Source organism: Glycine soja, chromosome 6, assembly GCF_004193775.1.
Source record: "Glycine soja cultivar W05 chromosome 6, ASM419377v2, whole genome shotgun sequence".
Lineage (NCBI taxonomy): Eukaryota > Viridiplantae > Streptophyta > Magnoliopsida > Fabales > Fabaceae > Glycine > Glycine soja.
The window spans coordinates 12462127-12478432 of NC_041007.1; the positions used below are offsets into that span (position 1 = coordinate 12462127).

The window sequence follows — 16306 nt, forward strand, 5'->3', positions numbered from 1 at the left end:
GAATTTTGAGTCTATTTTTTAAAATATTTTCTAAATTTTAACCAAACATATTTTTACTCTTATTTTTTGTTTTATTTGAAAATGAAAATAGAAAACACATTCTGACTTCACACTCAGTTTTAGTGTTTTTTGTTTTATTAAAAAAAGCAAAAAAAAAAGAATGAAAATATATTTGCTTAAAATTTAGATATTAAAAAACATGCCAAAAATTGAAAACAATATATTAACTTTTTTTAGCTTTTTGTTAAAGATGTATAAACGCGTTAGACCTTATAATACTTTCTTCTCATACATATTTTATAGGCTTAATTGTCTTTTTACTTTTATTTTATTTAATTTTTGGTGAATTTTACTCCCAACAAATTAATTGATGCATTTTATTTTTAATTTTTTGAAAATTTACAGATTTTATCCTATTTTATTTTAATCCTAACATAATTATACTTTTTACAAATGCCTTTTAAGTACCTTGGTGTTCCTCTTGAGAGCAAAAAGCTCACTATTAATAATTGTCAACCTTTGATCGATAAAATGTTGAAAAGAGTTCAACATTGGAGCTCCAAATCGCAAATTATTGGCTCCAAATCTTTCCTTTGCCTAAGAAAGTGGTGAAGCATATTGAAGGGATTTATAGAAGTTTTCTTTGGACAGGTAAGAGCAGTAACAGTAAGAAAGCCCCTATTTCTTGGGATCATATTTGTGATCCCAAAAATGCAGGTGGACTGAATCTGATTGGTTTTGAGGATTGGAATAAAGCTACGATTGGTAAACTTCTTTGGAATATTTGGAAGAAAAAGGATAAGTTGTGGATTCATTGGATACACATTTATTATATGAAAAATAATAATGCAGATAACTTTCAGCTGGGGCAAAATTGTTCTTGGACGTTGAAAGCTATTTTCAAGTATAAAAATTTACTTACGCAGTCTGTGGTTTGGAAGGAGATGTGTGATGCTAAAAAGTATAATACGAGGAAAATGTACCAAGTGATTAGAGGTATTAAACCGCAGGTGGAATGGAGAAAAATTATTATAGGTAACCATGCTAGACCTCGTGCAATTTTCACTCTGTGATTGGCTTGTAATAAGCGGTTGTTAACAAAAGAGATAATTATGTTCACACTAATGGTTTGTGTGTTTTCTGTAAGATGGTTGAAACATGTCAACATCTGTTTTTTAGTTGTTGTGAAATCAAACCAGTTTGGGAGAAGATTCTGCGTTGGATTGGGTATGTTCACACTCCTACTATGTGGGATGATGAGCTTGGTTGGATTGTGGAAAATACTAAAGGCAAAGGTTGTAAAAGAAGTTTGATGAAGCTGGTTGTGGCTGAAACTGTTTATAGGGTTTGGTTTGTGAGAAATCGGATCATATTTCAAGATGGTAGGAAAGAAGAGCTTCATTGGGAGACCATAAAAAATGTGATTCTTAGAAGAGTTGAAAACAATAGGAAACTTATGATGTATTGCAATAGGAATCTTTAGTCTCTTTGGATTTTCTTGTGAGTTTGGGTCTGGATCTTTGATAAGCGGGTTTTGTATTGATAAGTTTTTGGCAATAAAATATTTTTTATTCCAAAAAAAAAATTATACTTTTTACTCCAAATTTTTTATTTTTTAACAAATTAATCCCAAAATTTTATGTTTATTAATGGAAAAAATAGCCGAGTAATTAAAAGTAAAAGATAAATATATGTGAAATTAAAATATTGAAAGTGAAATTCAACAAAAATAAAAAATATAATTAAACAAAAATAAAAAAGTAAAAAATAAACACCAGATCAATAGTTTTTTTTAAAGACTCCAAATTGCCTTCTTTTTTCTTTTTCTGATAAACAAAAGAAAAGAAAGTGGTCCACATTCCGCAATGTCATGACCCATCGACCAGTATAAATCGAGAAAGAAAGAATCAATCGGAAAAACAAAGGAGAGAGTAAAAACAGAAAAAAAAAAATAAAATCCTGCACAGCACAGATATTTGTTTGGGAACACACAAGCGAAGCTAAAGCTCAGTTTCTCTCGCAGCTTCGACATGGCAGAATCACTTGCTCCACTTTAGGGTTTCGCTCTCCTCGCTCTGTTTCTCACTCACTCGTGACTCGTGAGTCTTCTCTCAACCCCACTATGCTTCTTCCCTTCCATGTCTTTTTTAGGGTTTAACATGTCTCCTGTGATTTTAATTTGAAGCGTTGTTTTGAAACCTAATTTGTGTTCTTTTCAGTTCCTGTGTGCTTGAATTTGAATGTGAGGGATATTCGTTATTGTTGCCTTTTCCTTTTTCTTTTTTTATTCGTTAGGATTGATAGTGTTATCAATGTCGTTTAGACGTAAAACATAAATTGAAGCTAGAAAATAGAATTTTCCTAGTATAGCCTTTATTTACTATGAAGTGTGATACAAAGCTGGATAAGGAACTAGTGCAAGGCAGGGAAAATAACACTCAGAAAGAGAATAAATACAGAGGAGAACACTGGTAACAACCACCTCCTTTTTCTAACTCATACAATACTGTTCATCACTCTTCCTGTCTTGGTCTAACTTCCTCGTGCTGTTACTTCTGCGCAAGCCACTACAACTACAGTCTCTATTGCTCTACCTTTGTGATGCAATATACGACAGTATTCTAGGTTAGGTAGTGACTGAAGAATTTTCCCTTTGCTAATGAGAGAATTTTGGAGACACGAGAATGGGGAATCATTAAAGATGCGGGGACAGCAAATTCTTAAAAAATCTCTTTTCTATTACTGTTATGTGCTTTGTTTTAGACTAACAATGCTGGAGAAAGACCTTTTATTATCATTATTACATCTTTTGTTGAAAAATCTACTTGGCTGTTTCTGTTCCATTTTTTTTTACAGAAACGATGGTTCTGGTGCTTGATTTTGGATAGAATTTGTTTGGTTTTAGTATAGGGCTACAGGCTTTCATCACAATATTTGTTTTGTATTTTAGCCTTGCCTCAACTCGAGCCCTGGCACAACAAGTTGTGCCTTGGTGACCAATTGGTCATGGGTTCAAATCTAGAAATAGTTTCTTTGCATATGCAAGAGTAAGGTTGTGTACAATGGTCCTCCCCCATACCTTCGCATAGTGAGGAGCCTTCTGGCACTGGGTTACATTAGTTTTATTAGCCTTGCCTCGACTATAGTGTAAAATTGATTTCTTATGCTACAATTGCCTAAAAATCATGTAATTGACAATTTTTAGGCTTCACCCATAGAATGAGCTGGATTACCAAGATCCAAGACATTAGGTAGTTCTGTAGTTGGGTTGGCAGTCTCCTGTGTGCTTTAGTTCTGTGTCTCAGTAAGAGTACATTATTCCAAGTGCTAATATTAGATACAATTTTTCTGCAGTAATGCGTGGAGGTGTTACCAAGTTCAGTCAAACTATCAAAGTAGCTGGTGTAAATTGGTTTCCAATGGCATTTGATCCTTCCACAAGAGCAATATGGGATATTTAACACACTAATAAATTCGTATTGGATAGTTTTGGAGTGGAGAAATTTTCAATATATTCTGAGATAGCAGAGGAATAAACCATTGACTAGTTCAAGAATGGGAAAGGATGTGCCACCTTATGTATTAAGTTTCACTAGATACAATAGTGCCCAATTTACATCAAGAACAAGCATTGAAGAAAATCAGTGCCATACTCATTGTAGATTTGATCTACTTTTTGGGTGTTTTGAAAAATTTATGAGATGGATTGAATCTTGTAAATGTTTAAAGATGCTGTACAAACTCCATCTTCATGGTTTTTTTGGAGAATACACCTAGCCTTTGGAGGATTGTTTGGAAGAGCTAGAGCCTTGTATTTTGTCTGTTTGAAGATTAAAATCTGTTGAAATAGACTTGATATCAATTTTGAGGCCTTGGCAGATACCTCTAGTTATTGGACCAATTAGTTACAGATGACCAAGAGTCTATGTGATTTGAGGCTTGCAGGCTGGTGGCATTGTTAAAAGGTTTATGCATCATTAAGAAATGCTTAGGTTATGTCTGATGTATTACATAAGAAAGACCTAATAGTATAAACAAACAGTATCAAGCCTTACTGGATGTTTGGCACATCGAAGTGATAGTAAGTCGAATATTGTCAAAGCTTTTTTGTCCAAAAAACCATATAAATCTATCCTTTTCTTAGGACTTGATATGGCTTGATAGGATATTCATTCAACCTCAACTCTCTTGCCCCACACCTTTAAGTAACCCTATTATTATGGCTATTGCCTTTTGATTTTGGCCACCTCTGCCAAATTTTGCTCTTTAAAATTTGTTTCATTGTTAATTTGGTGTCATCAGGGAATGCATGCATCCCCAAATTCCCTGACTGGCAGTTACAGGGTTTTTTTAATTTTTTTTGCAACTCTTTATACATCAGATTAGATTTCCTTGGATTGAGGAAATGGAGGAAGATGTCGGGAAATGGGACAGATTTATAAAACCATATACTGGGCTGTTTAATGGTTTGGACTGTTTGCATCAAAACAATACCTGACTTTCGTATGGAATTGAAGGTGAAAAAGGATGGAATGTACCTCTTATTTAAGGCAATATATATTGATTTATCCTCTGAAAAAATGTAATATATGTTGGGAAGATTCGAGGGGTACACTTGTGGACCACGAGCCACCACATAAGGAAGCCTGATACTACACTCTAACCCAAAATCTTAAGGCTCAGGTTTATGGGTCTTTTCCTCACTTATATGGCGCTCAGCCTTTTCACTTCTACCCGATGTAGAACTTCACCTCACACTTGTAACCCAACACATCTCCCCCTCAAGTGTGAGTCTCTTCCACATGGTAGTCTCCCCCTCTAGCGGAAGTCTTTTATCATCCATGAGTATAGCCATGGCCACCTACGGTACTTGCCCTGCTTGCTAGCCATTCTGGCCACCCCGCTCCACCTGCGGGGCACGCTATGGCGCTAGCCATTCTGGCCACCTGCGGTACTTGCATACTCGATCGAGCCGGTCACCAACTTCAACCATCGGCTCTGATACCAATTGTTGGGGAGATTCAAGGGGTACACCTGTGGACCAATGTGTTGGATTACAAGTGTGAGGTTAAGTCCCACATCGAGTAGAAGTGGAATGGTTGAGTACCATATAAGTGAGGAGAAGACCCATAAATCCGAGTCTTAAGATTTTGGGTTAGAGTGTGGTATCAGGCTTCCTTATGTGGTGGCTCGTGGTCTACAGGTGTACCCCTCGAATCTCCCCAACAATTGGTATCAGAGCCGATGGTTTGACTTGGTGACCGGCTCAGTCGAGTAAGATGACAGCAATGGATCTCAGCCTTGGGGATCCCTTATATCGAAAGTCTTCCTGGTGGTGAGTCCAGGCAGCGTGTCCCGCAGATGAAGCGGCGGTGCAAGTACCGCAGGTGGCCAGTCATGGCTATATTCGTGGATGATAAAAACCTTCCGCTTGAGGGGGAGACTCACACTTAAGGGGGAGATGTGCTGGGTTACAAGTGTGAGGTGAAGTCCCACATCGGGTAGAAGTGAAAAGGTTGAGCACCATATAAGTGAGGAGAAGACCCATAAACCTGAGCCTTAAGGTTTTGGGTTAGAGTGTGGTATCAGGTTTCCTTATGTGGTGGCTCGTGGTCCACAGGTGTACCTCTCGAATCTCTCCAACAATATATTCATTTTCACTCATTACTTTCATATATTCCAAGCACATTCTACTATATGGTCTGAAAAATGCTTACATGTTCATTATTGGTGCTGGTAGAAAATCCTGTTTCTGTTCCTTTGGTTTGTTAATCCAATCTACATATTATACATTTATACTTTAGGAGGCCTTGGCTCAATGCTTAACACACAATGCTTACATCCTCAAAATGTTATGTTGTTATCAGTATTTTTTTTTAGAAGCCATCAGTAATCTTTATTTAGAAGCAGAAAGAAAGAAATTTTCAAAGGAACCTGTGGAGTAATTCCTGATCTGGATCAAGTGGATTTGATTATAGAACCTGAATATACAACTGAAAACTGTTCCTCAGTCAATTATATCCACATGAAATGCTGTAATTTTCTGCTCTAAAGCTTCTTTGGGTTAGATAGTTTTGCTTCTTTCTGCTCATGCTTCTTTTGATTGATGCTTCTCATGTCTCCTTTTTACTTGTTTTTTTGGAGGATTTGGATCTTCCTGTTCTAAGTTCTTCTTCCCTTTTAATTAATTCATTTCTGTCGAAAAATGGTCAATTTCAATTATGCATGTCTTGAATGGTTCATTGGGAGGACTCTTATTAAATCTTCCCACCACTTGGATGGACCCTAATGGAACCCCTTTAGGGGACTGGGGGAGCTGGAAGGGAGTTAAAAGTGCATTGGGAGGGGATTAAATCCTTCCCACTGTGCCCATCAACAGAACTATGGCACTCTAGCCTGATACTTATTGTTTTAAATACAAAATAAAATATTTCATTTACTTTATATTTGTGCTTTTTATGTCTCCTAGGATGTTGTAGTCCTTTAATGAAGAAAAAATAGTAGAAGAATGATGATAGAATCTAGGTTTCTGGTGATTTATTTGTTTTTGTTGATTCAGAGAACACTGTTTTTGTGAAAGAGGAGCATTACAGTTTTGACAAGTGAGATGAGTGGAAGTGGCAAAAAGCGCTCTTCAAAGTGGGATTTGAGAGACAATCCTGATTTTTCTCCTGATGATGGTAAGCAATTGCGGTCTGGGTGGTCCTCTGCAGGTGATAAATTAAAGCATTTTTCTGGAGGCAGAGGATCAAATAAGGATAATATTATGAATAAAGATTATAGAGTTTTGGATTCAACAATGGAATGGGATGAGGATGAAAGTTATGACCATAAAATGTCTCCTGGGTTGGATGCATGGAAACATAAGAGACATAATAGTCAATCCCCCAAAAATGGTTGGAGCAGGTCGGTCAGCAGGTTTGTTTCTCTACTTGGTGTGTCTCTTCTGATCCTATTTTCTGTATGTTGATTGAAACTTTATAAAGTGTTCATCTGATGGTTTGTTGTGCAAGCATGACTGTAAATAAACATGGTCGTGTACACTATTAAATAAAATAAAACACGTATATTCAAAAGGTCCTAAAATATATGTTTCTCTTAACCTCTGAAGCACTTGTGCTTTAATTTAAGAGCTGTATACACTCAGGAGAATGCTGTGACACATCTGAGCCCTCAGCAGTATTGTTGGGATAAAATATTTCACTAGTTAGATATCAAAGACATTTTAAGCATGTCTTAAATGCTTATATATTTTTTTCCATATGCTTTGTTTTCTTTGTTAGACACACTGGTGCAAACAAGCATTACCACTTGATTTATTGGTCGTTTGAAGACATCTAGTTTTTCACTTTATCTTTAATCTCAATCATTTATGTGCAACATCTAATAGTCTAGTATTAAAAAAATTATCTTCTGGACTAATGTTCAGAAGATGCAGTTTTCAGTTTTTATAGAAGAGCTTTGTGTACTACTTTTTCTTATTAAGATGTATCTATACCATGTTTTGTTTCTTTGTTTTAGATATGCATCCCTTGTTTGTATTTTCTGACGAGCTTATTTCTTATTATTTGCTTTTATTTCCAGCTCATCCTAAAACTTTCTGACCGCTTTCTATTTTTAGATCTTTTACAAAAAAAGGTAGTCTTTATTTTGAAATTATGCACTCTTTCTCTAATAAATTATTGCGTTTAGATATTAGTGATTATACTGTGGCCATGGTTGTGGTGGCGCATAATATTTTTAGATGCAGTTGGTTTTGTTAATTGTCTACCTTTGGATTATGTCATTTACTAGGAGTAGTCGAAGCAGGAGCCCTCCTCATGGTTTTAGGTGGGATTCGGGAGTCAATGACAGAAGTAGAATGCGGGCTGGAGGATCGACACAACCATGTAGAGATTTTGCTGCTGGTAAATGCAGAAGAGGCAGTCACTGTCATTTTCTTCATGATAATCAAAATCACGAGGATGGTTGGGAAGATAAGTACAGGGAAGATGGAGCTCCCAGATATTCTGCTCCCCGCGAGGGTAGAGACTATTCTCTTAAGAGCGGTAGATCTGATGAAGCTTGTATTAATTTTCCAAAAGGAAGGTGTAGAATGGGAGCATCATGCAAGTTTGTGCATCATAACAATTCTGATGGGCACAGTAAAGTTTCTGTGGATGGATTAACTAGAGAGAGGGAAATTGATAGAAGGCACAGAGACAGTTCTTTTGAGCAGGGTAGCGGGCATGGACCAAACCGTGGTGATACTCTTTGCAAATTTTTTGCTAATGAAAGTTGTCGTAATGGTAAATATTGTAGGTTTTCTCATGACAGGCAAGCATGTAGAAGCCATAATAGAAGATTAAGAGATGATAGGTGGGCAAGCAATCCTGGAGGAGATTATCATATGCTGGATAGACCGAAATTGAGTGATTCAGTTAGTCCAAATAGAAGGCCAAGGGGTGATAGGTGGGGTTCTGATGGTAACAAGGCTGATGCAGATAAAGTTTGGGACAGTCCAGAGCGGAATGATACAGTGGCTGTCTCTGATACAGCAAAGCTGGTTGAGGACAAAAGTGAAAATGTGGTTGCCGCTGAGCAAGGATTCACTCCTTTGGCTATGAGGGATGGATGGGGTCATAGTTTGGATAAAAGCAGAGTGCATAGTAAACAGCCATTTTCAAGTGATAAGAAGGAAGCTGACAGTTGGATAGCAGGAAATGCTGCCAACATGCACGGTTCCCAGTCAGTAGGTACAGACATTTGGTTGGGTGATGATGCAAAAATGTCTCCTGATTGGGATTACAGGGTGAGATCTTCCAGCTGTATTGAAGAAAAGCATGAACAAAATAAGCATGGGATAACGCAGGGTTTTATGTATTTAGCCACCTCTGAACATGACAGAATACAAATTGCTCCAGGTATTTATCCATTTGATGTTCCTTTGATTGTCATTCTTTGTAAATTGAGAAATCTACAGATTTCATTGACATGTGGTGATAAATGTGACAAACAAATCTACAGATTCATGCAGAGACCTAAACTTTTCTACTACTGATGTTTCTTCCAGGACAAGATTTTAATCAGAATGCAGAGAGTTTTAATCCTTTGCATTCTTCAAGCTGCCAAGTAGTTGGACAAACTCAAGTAGCAGCTCCCATTCTACCTTCACAGGGTGGAATTGTTGATGGTATGCTGAAACAGGAAGTCTCTACTGAGAAAAAATACACTACTGAACCAAATATCATGGATGCTGGCTTATTACAAGTTAGTTCAAGAGATCCTCCTCCAACTGAGAACGTGGTAGGCAAAGAACAGCTTGCTCAGCTTACCAATCTCTCAGCCTCACTGGCTCATATCCTTGGAACAGGGCAACAGCTGCCACAACTTTATGCTGCTTTAAATTCTCATGATGCAAAGGGCACATCCTCCCTAGCAAAGGCTGAGGTGCTTGCTATGCCTCTTTCCAACACACTCATCAGGCCAGATCCTGCTGTTGGACTCCTGAAGCAGTATGATCCAATGTGTGACAGTGTTGAGCCAAAGAGTGCTGTTGCAAGTAGTGGGGTAACCCCAGCCATTCCCCCATGTAAAAAAGTTGCAGAAGATGTAGTGGAAATTTCATCACAGTCCAACACAGCAAGACAAAATTGTGGCAATTCTTCCAAGTCTGCTGGCTCAGAAGAACTTGTCAAGAGTGATCCTCTAATCCTGTTGCAGCCAGGTCAAAACATTGGGGTTAATAAAGATGATAACAAGGAAGTGTTACCTGAGGAAAGGCAAAAATCTAAAGATGATCCTAAAAATACCAAAGAGAGTGGTCCTTTGGAAAACATGGAGCAAACTGATGGTCCTGATGAGGCAAAGAAAACAAAGGGAATGAAGGGGAGTCGTGCATTTAAATTTGCATTGGTCGAGTTTGTTAAGGAGCTTCTGAAACCAACATGGAAAGATGGTCAAATCACCAAAGATGATTATAAAACAATTGTGAAGAAAGTTGTTGATAAAGTAACTGGTTCCATGCAGGGGGCCAATATTCCTCAGACACAGGAGAAAATTGACCACTATTTGTCATTTTCAAAACCAAAGCTTAACAAACTTGTACAGGTTAGTGGTGGTTAGCTTACACATTACTGTTATATTTTTTAAGGATTCCAAGTCTTCTCCCCCATTTTACTTTTGTAGATGAAAATGAAACCATTGAATTTTCTGCAAGGCTTGGATGTTTATCCAAAGTTGCTAAAAAAATATGGGATTAATTTTGAGCTGAGAAATGTGCTTACCCAAGATTATGTGTAGCTAAATGTCATCAATAAGGATACTGTCTAAACATAATAAAAACTTAAGAAGTCTGGGGACCTGCTTTTAATTTTTTTTTTTTTGGCCAACAAATGTACTCAATTTCTTAATTTTTTCCCTCATAAGTTACTTATTTTGTCAATCGAATAAAATTTAATGGGATTTCATTTTGTTTATTAAGAAAGAACCAAGTATTTCAAATTGAACTTTTCTTTCGATCAAAGTTTTCCTGAATCCATCAAATTGTTATAACTTAATTGATCTCTGTACGATTCTGAACTCAATTTAATCACGATTGTCGCAGAAGGTATTATGCATGACAAAGCTCTATTTTGCTAGTAGAGATCTATGTTAGCTTCTGAATCTACATCTGCAATTGAAACATTTTCTTTTTTCATAGTTCAATGGTTGTGAAACTCGTTACAATTTGTTTAGCTGTGGTTTTTCCAACTGGTCTAACAATTCTTCTCTTTCTGGTTGCAGGCGTATGTGGAAAAGGTTCAGAAGGCTTAGTGCAATTATAGAAATTTGACTGCCAAGTAGTTTATATTTTACTCAGCACTGTTGTCTTCAATATGTATTCTGCTTCTTTACCTCTGGATTTTTATTTTTTTTTGTATTTTGGCCATTTGTTTGCGTACTGTAGCTCTTTTGCAGCAATTGCGTACAACAAATCAGGGAGCATTTTTTTGGGCCTTTAATTTTTTTTCTTCGTTTTTTTGGGGAAAAATTATTAGGTGTTTGTGCCATTACCAACTCAATAGTTAGGCAGTAATGTGGGATTTAATTTATTTTTCCAGTTTATTGTAATTATAGGAGACAGCTGTTTGCTTTTCAGAACAGTGAGAAAGAAATGGAACCAAAAGATGCTCAAGTCCAATGCTTGATTATTTCAAAACTGGACGGAGGAGGTTTCAACTGTCAACATTTTCAACTATAAGTTCTCGTGTATGAGTTTGCCTGCATGCATGGTAGTCATTCGCCCAAAAATTATAATGAAAATTATGACGCCGTCTATTTTTTTATTTTTTATCGGAGGCGGTCTAAATTTTTTAGGATATATTGGCATTGCTGCTTAGTATTTTCTTGAATAGGCAAGGGATTTTGTCTTTATTTATACCATTATATTGCCGGTTTGTTATGGTACTGCAGATCTGTTTGCAACAGGGAGAATTAAAACAATACGCAATAATTTTAGCAGTTTGTGGGAATTTTCCTTTACCTTATGTTCTAGTAATTGGCTGTGCGGATGCTTTGTAATTAGGTTTTAAAGCTTCTTGTATTTAACGTATAAATAAATTCTCTTTATATAGATATAGAAAATTATGATAGGTAGCTCCATAATAAAATTTGTGCGTTTTTATCTTTAAATAAGACCCTTGTTCTTGCAAAATAAAAAATAAAAATAATAAGACCCTTGTTCTCTCGTCTTCCCGAGTAAAAGAGGTCCCCCCATTCATCAACCGATAATTTGAAGATATTGTTTATTTGTTTAACAAATGTTTAGTAGATCCTATTAATTTTATTTATTTATTGATTCCTCAAATATTTTATCCTTAGAGCAACAGTTTTAGGAAAGTTATAAGTCATTATTACTGGATAATCCCAGGCAGTTGGTCAGCTACTCAATATAAATAGATATGCTTCAAGCAAATCTGTTAGTTTAGTCCCTACTCCCTAAAGATGTTGAATGATAACTTTCCTCGAAGATGAATAAATAAATAGATCAAAGGTGGATGATATAAGAAAGTTTGGCTTTACATTCTTCATTTAGGTAATCAATTGATTGGAGGCATACTTCATATAGAACAAGTTTTATTTTTACTACTTTATTGTTTAACTTTATTGTCATACTAATAACGAATAGTGAAATAGAAAGATTTTTATTAAAAACTATGGTAAGGTATATTGATAATATCATGTTATATTTTTTAATAAAGGCTTTTTACTTATTATCTTTTTGGCTAATAATATTATAAAGGAGCAGACACCACTATAGTAATAATGATTTGTTATTAATCACTCAATTATATGCCTTGAACGTTTCTCTCCAAATTTTTATCCCCCGTTCTTTTCCTAGTCTCCTTGAATGTCATCTAAACTAAACTAAAATTTAGAATCCCAACACAAATCATCAAAATATCCAAAAGTACCAAAACTAGAAGAAAAATAGTTGGGATACAAGTATACAACTCCAATGAAGAGCTTTCCAGAGGCCATCTAAGACCCAACAAGACTAGAAGCACTTTTCCCCCACTTTTACCGGAAATGGAAGTTTGAAATTCGTCACTCTGAAGCAATTAGTCGCTATTGTCCTGATTCTGAGGAGGCCATTTGAAGAGATGGAGTTGAATTCCATGACATCCTTTAACTCTCTTTAGCATGGTGTTGGGAAAGTGAATGCATGCATGTGTTGGTGTCAGATCTGACCCAATGTAATCCTCCTCGTAAATTAATATATTCTTCCATACATACTACTATATCTCTCTCTTCAAAGTGAGTATTCTTGTGAAATTATAGGGTTTTACACACTCGTTTTATCCACATACATATATGTTATTTTCGAAAATTCCCTTTGATTAATTCTTAAACGATCGATATAGCAATTGAAGTGAAAATTCAATGGGACCTAGATATCCAATAACGCACAAAATGGAAGTCAAGTGTTTATCGTTAAATACTTACAGTTAAATTACTTTCAGTTTCACTACTATAGATTTCCCTTAAGTATTCATTTTCTGCCCCTAGAAGCATCTAAAGCTATAGTCTAAAACTTCTTTAATTGTGCATGAAGGAAATAAAAAAAAAATTGTTTGACGTGTATGGTAGGTCCAATGTGATTGTTGTTTTTAGTTTTCAATGCAATTTTTCGCAAGAGTACGTTTACGGATATGATATTGGTATTTAGTCACTACCACCCGTGATTCTTTTGTAGATCCTATACCCTCATATCCCTATTATTAATGTAACATCTTACTTTGATGAATTTATTTCAGGTCCAAAATTAATTTTAAATTGAAATCATTTTAGGTGTTTTTTTGCATTGAATAAAAAAAATTAGACTGAATTTTACTACTATACTGGCTTTTAAAATAAAAATATCTAAACATATATCTTTTCATTTAATATACTAATATAAAACGTTGTTTTGTATAAAATTGAGCTCAACATATAAAAATAAAATAAAATTCACATGGATGGTACATTAATAAATATCATTAATTAATGGCTCAACAATTTCCTACTCGACCAAAACACTGCACAGAATTGACAGAAAAAACGTGGGATTGATTTAAGGGGATCATCAATTTATAAATGTGAAAGAATAAAACAAGAAAGCAAGAGCAGGTCTACGGGTCTAGCACGAAGGGGGAAAACCTTGTTCACAAGGGAGCAAATAATTAGAAATTTGTATTAAATCACGGAAAACACGAATAACATGATAGTTACAAAATGGTGTGGACTTTATATTCTTGGCTTTCCATAATTAGGGTCACAAAACAGGTTTGATTAGTTGGGTTAATCAATTTGATTCATCTCTTTTGAGGCGTTAACGTTGAGATTGAGTTAAGGTTTTCATTTTCAGTTTATCACCGCTTAACCTATTAAGAAAAGAAGTTGAGGGTGGGGAAGGCCATCCTGTCAAGTCATTGTCAATATTTAATTTATTGTTCTAACATGGCAATGGTAATTAATTTATAGAAACATTGATTTATATGTGTTTGGTTGTCATATACAAAGATGATAATACCCTTTTAAATGCTAATGATGTAAGATTTTATGATTTTCCTTATCGTGTATGACTTTTATTAGAAATATTTTAGATAATATGTTTATATGTCTGAGTTTTAAGTTTTATTTTATTTTTAATGAGTTAACCTACTAATCTACCACTAAACGGAGTGAGTTAGAAGTTCCAACTCACTTTGTCGATATAGGTCACCGCACCTCATTTTATTCTTGATACTTACTCTATAGCTTGTTCATGATGGAATGTTTTAGAACAAAAAAATATTGACATATTTGTCAACAGCATGCATTTTAAGCAAATAATGATTGAATGAAGCTAATTACTTATAACAAAAAGCATGCACAACACAACAACTCTAAAATTCGATGCAAAGGAGGGCATATCGGTGCTTAACATGCATGGTATATGTGACAATTTTAAATAATTTTATTTAAAACGAAGTAAATGTATGTAGTACTTTTTTTACAGAAAATATATAGTACTTATATAAAGATAAATTGACTGTGCACATCTCAATCTCTCTATCATCTATTACTTTTCTAGATAATTATTGTTGTTTCATTTGTATTAAAATTTTTAATTTATATATATATATATATTTTTCTGTTAACATTTGACGTGAGGTAAAAAAAAATCTCAAGTTCCTTGGGAATTAGACATAGGTTACATTACATATAGTAATAAAGATAAATTGACTGTGCACATTTTAATCTCTCTATCTTCTATTATTTTTCTAAATTCACATTTTTCTTGTTTCTTTGATTTAGTTTACTACTATTGCATTTGTTGAAAAAAGAATTGCCGATTAGAATTGTTGACAAAAAAAAGAGTAAAGATTGTCATTATCGAAGGTGATGACATGCATGAAGCCCAATAGAGAAATTCAATTTTAGTCCGGTGGCGGTAACCTTTGTTTATCATAACTATTTTATTTAGCAGTGAATTATGTGTAAAAGTATTCACTAATTAAAAATACATTTATTTGTAATGTGAACTATAAATCCTTTTACAAATATTGTCATGTGTGTGGAGTAGAACACTTAAACTTAATTGTGAGGTGGAAAGAGATCGAGATGGACAATGGAAACCTAGCTAGCAAGCACAGAATGATTGTTTTGAGCATGCGCGAGCTTAAAACAACAAAACATTATAACATATATACAGTGAACATCATGAACAGGTGTAGTTTGTTGTACTTGAGAACTCCTCCAGAATGAATATATTAAGAAAGCAAAAGGAAAAGAAATGATAACACAGCAGTGTGCTGTCCCACCGTCTGATTCTGATCATGGCCAGTCTGAGGCTGATGCATTGTGGTTTAGCATCAACCTTTAATGTTTCTGACTGTATCTTCTAAGTGTATTTCATTTGTAACCAGGCAAACTGGCTGAACCAGCTATCGTCAGAAAAACTGCAATTAATGTAGCTACCTCTTTTTCTTTGCCCAAATTGCTGCTGCTATATATTTTCATATTGATAAATTGTATTAATTTATATAATAAAAAAATCATTATACGATAACAAAAACAAAGAATGCAAAAATAAAATACTAACAATGTCACTTTCAAGACAACAAAAGGACCAAAATGCGTCAAACTCAAAAGTTAAAAATAAAAATGAATCTTTTAAAAGATAGAACACCAAAATAAATCTTAAAAATAAAGGATTAAAAGTATATTTTAGTTAAGTTAATGTACATTTGGGTTTTATAAATTTTGAAATGCTAGCTTATCATTGGTTTAAAATCATCATAAATTATAAATTACTAACAATGTTACTTTCAAGTTAAGAGAAGGATAAAAATCACTTAAATTTGAAAGTTAAAAGACTAAAATGAATCTTTTTAAAAGATAAAAAAACAAAATAAGTCTTAAAAATAAGATGAAGGATCACAATTATATCTTAGTCAAATTAATGTCTATTTGAGTTTTAGAAATTAGATATTCAACTCTACTTTGATTAGGGATTGTTATCGACCAGGGCATCTTTCAACCCGCCTAGGCAAAGACATCTTTGGCCAGCCTTTGCTATGCATCTTTGGCTAGCCCCAAATATGGCACATTTAGCTCAACGTTAGAAGGAGCATATTTGATGACGCTCGACTATGAGTATTATTTTGCCCAAGCATCTTTGATCAGCCTTGGCCTGAGAATTGTTGTCTTGGTCATGGCATCATCGATCCAGCCTTGATTAGGAAATCTTCAACTAGCCTCAATCAGATTATCTTAAACTCAGTCTTGATTGGGACATCTTTGGATTGACCTCAACCAGGAC

General features: G+C 34.9%; 1 protein-coding gene across 5 annotated transcripts; it reads left to right on the forward strand.

Annotated features, from left to right (window-relative positions):
• The first annotated feature begins 1907 nt into the window (after nucleotides 1-1907).
• On the forward strand, nucleotides 1908-11221 carry LOC114415771 (zinc finger CCCH domain-containing protein 38-like). 5 transcript variants are annotated; one of them, XM_028380609.1, is made up of 6 exons: nucleotides 1908-2099; nucleotides 3355-6035; nucleotides 6560-6918; nucleotides 7795-8903; nucleotides 9053-10089; nucleotides 10765-11221. In XM_028380609.1, the coding sequence occupies exons 3-6, from the start codon at nucleotides 6608-6610 to the stop codon at nucleotides 10792-10794; spliced, it is 2487 nt and encodes an 828-aa protein (XP_028236410.1). In that variant the 5' UTR covers nucleotides 1908-2099; nucleotides 3355-6035; nucleotides 6560-6607; the 3' UTR covers nucleotides 10795-11221. The 5 variants fall into 5 exon arrangements, with proteins under 5 accessions (XP_028236410.1, XP_028236411.1, XP_028236414.1 ...); XM_028380610.1 differs by having other exon boundaries at nucleotides 3355-5620; XM_028380613.1 differs by having other exon boundaries at nucleotides 3355-4517.
• The last annotated feature ends 5085 nt before the right edge of the window (nucleotides 11222-16306 follow it).

What these genes read in the sequence shown, in the direction of transcription:
- LOC114415771 (XM_028380609.1), top strand. Translation starts at nt 6,608, where the DNA reads ATGAGTGGAAGTGGCAAAAAGCGCTCTTCAAAGTGGGATTTGAGAGAC. An exon ending in TGGAGCAGGTCGGTCAGCAG is followed by an intron (nt 6,919 to 7,794) that starts GTTTGTTTCTCT and finishes GTCATTTACTAG; the next exon opens with GAGTAGTCGAAGCAGGAGCC. An exon ending in CAGAATACAAATTGCTCCAG is followed by an intron (nt 8,904 to 9,052) that starts GTATTTATCCAT and finishes TGTTTCTTCCAG; the next exon opens with GACAAGATTTTAATCAGAAT.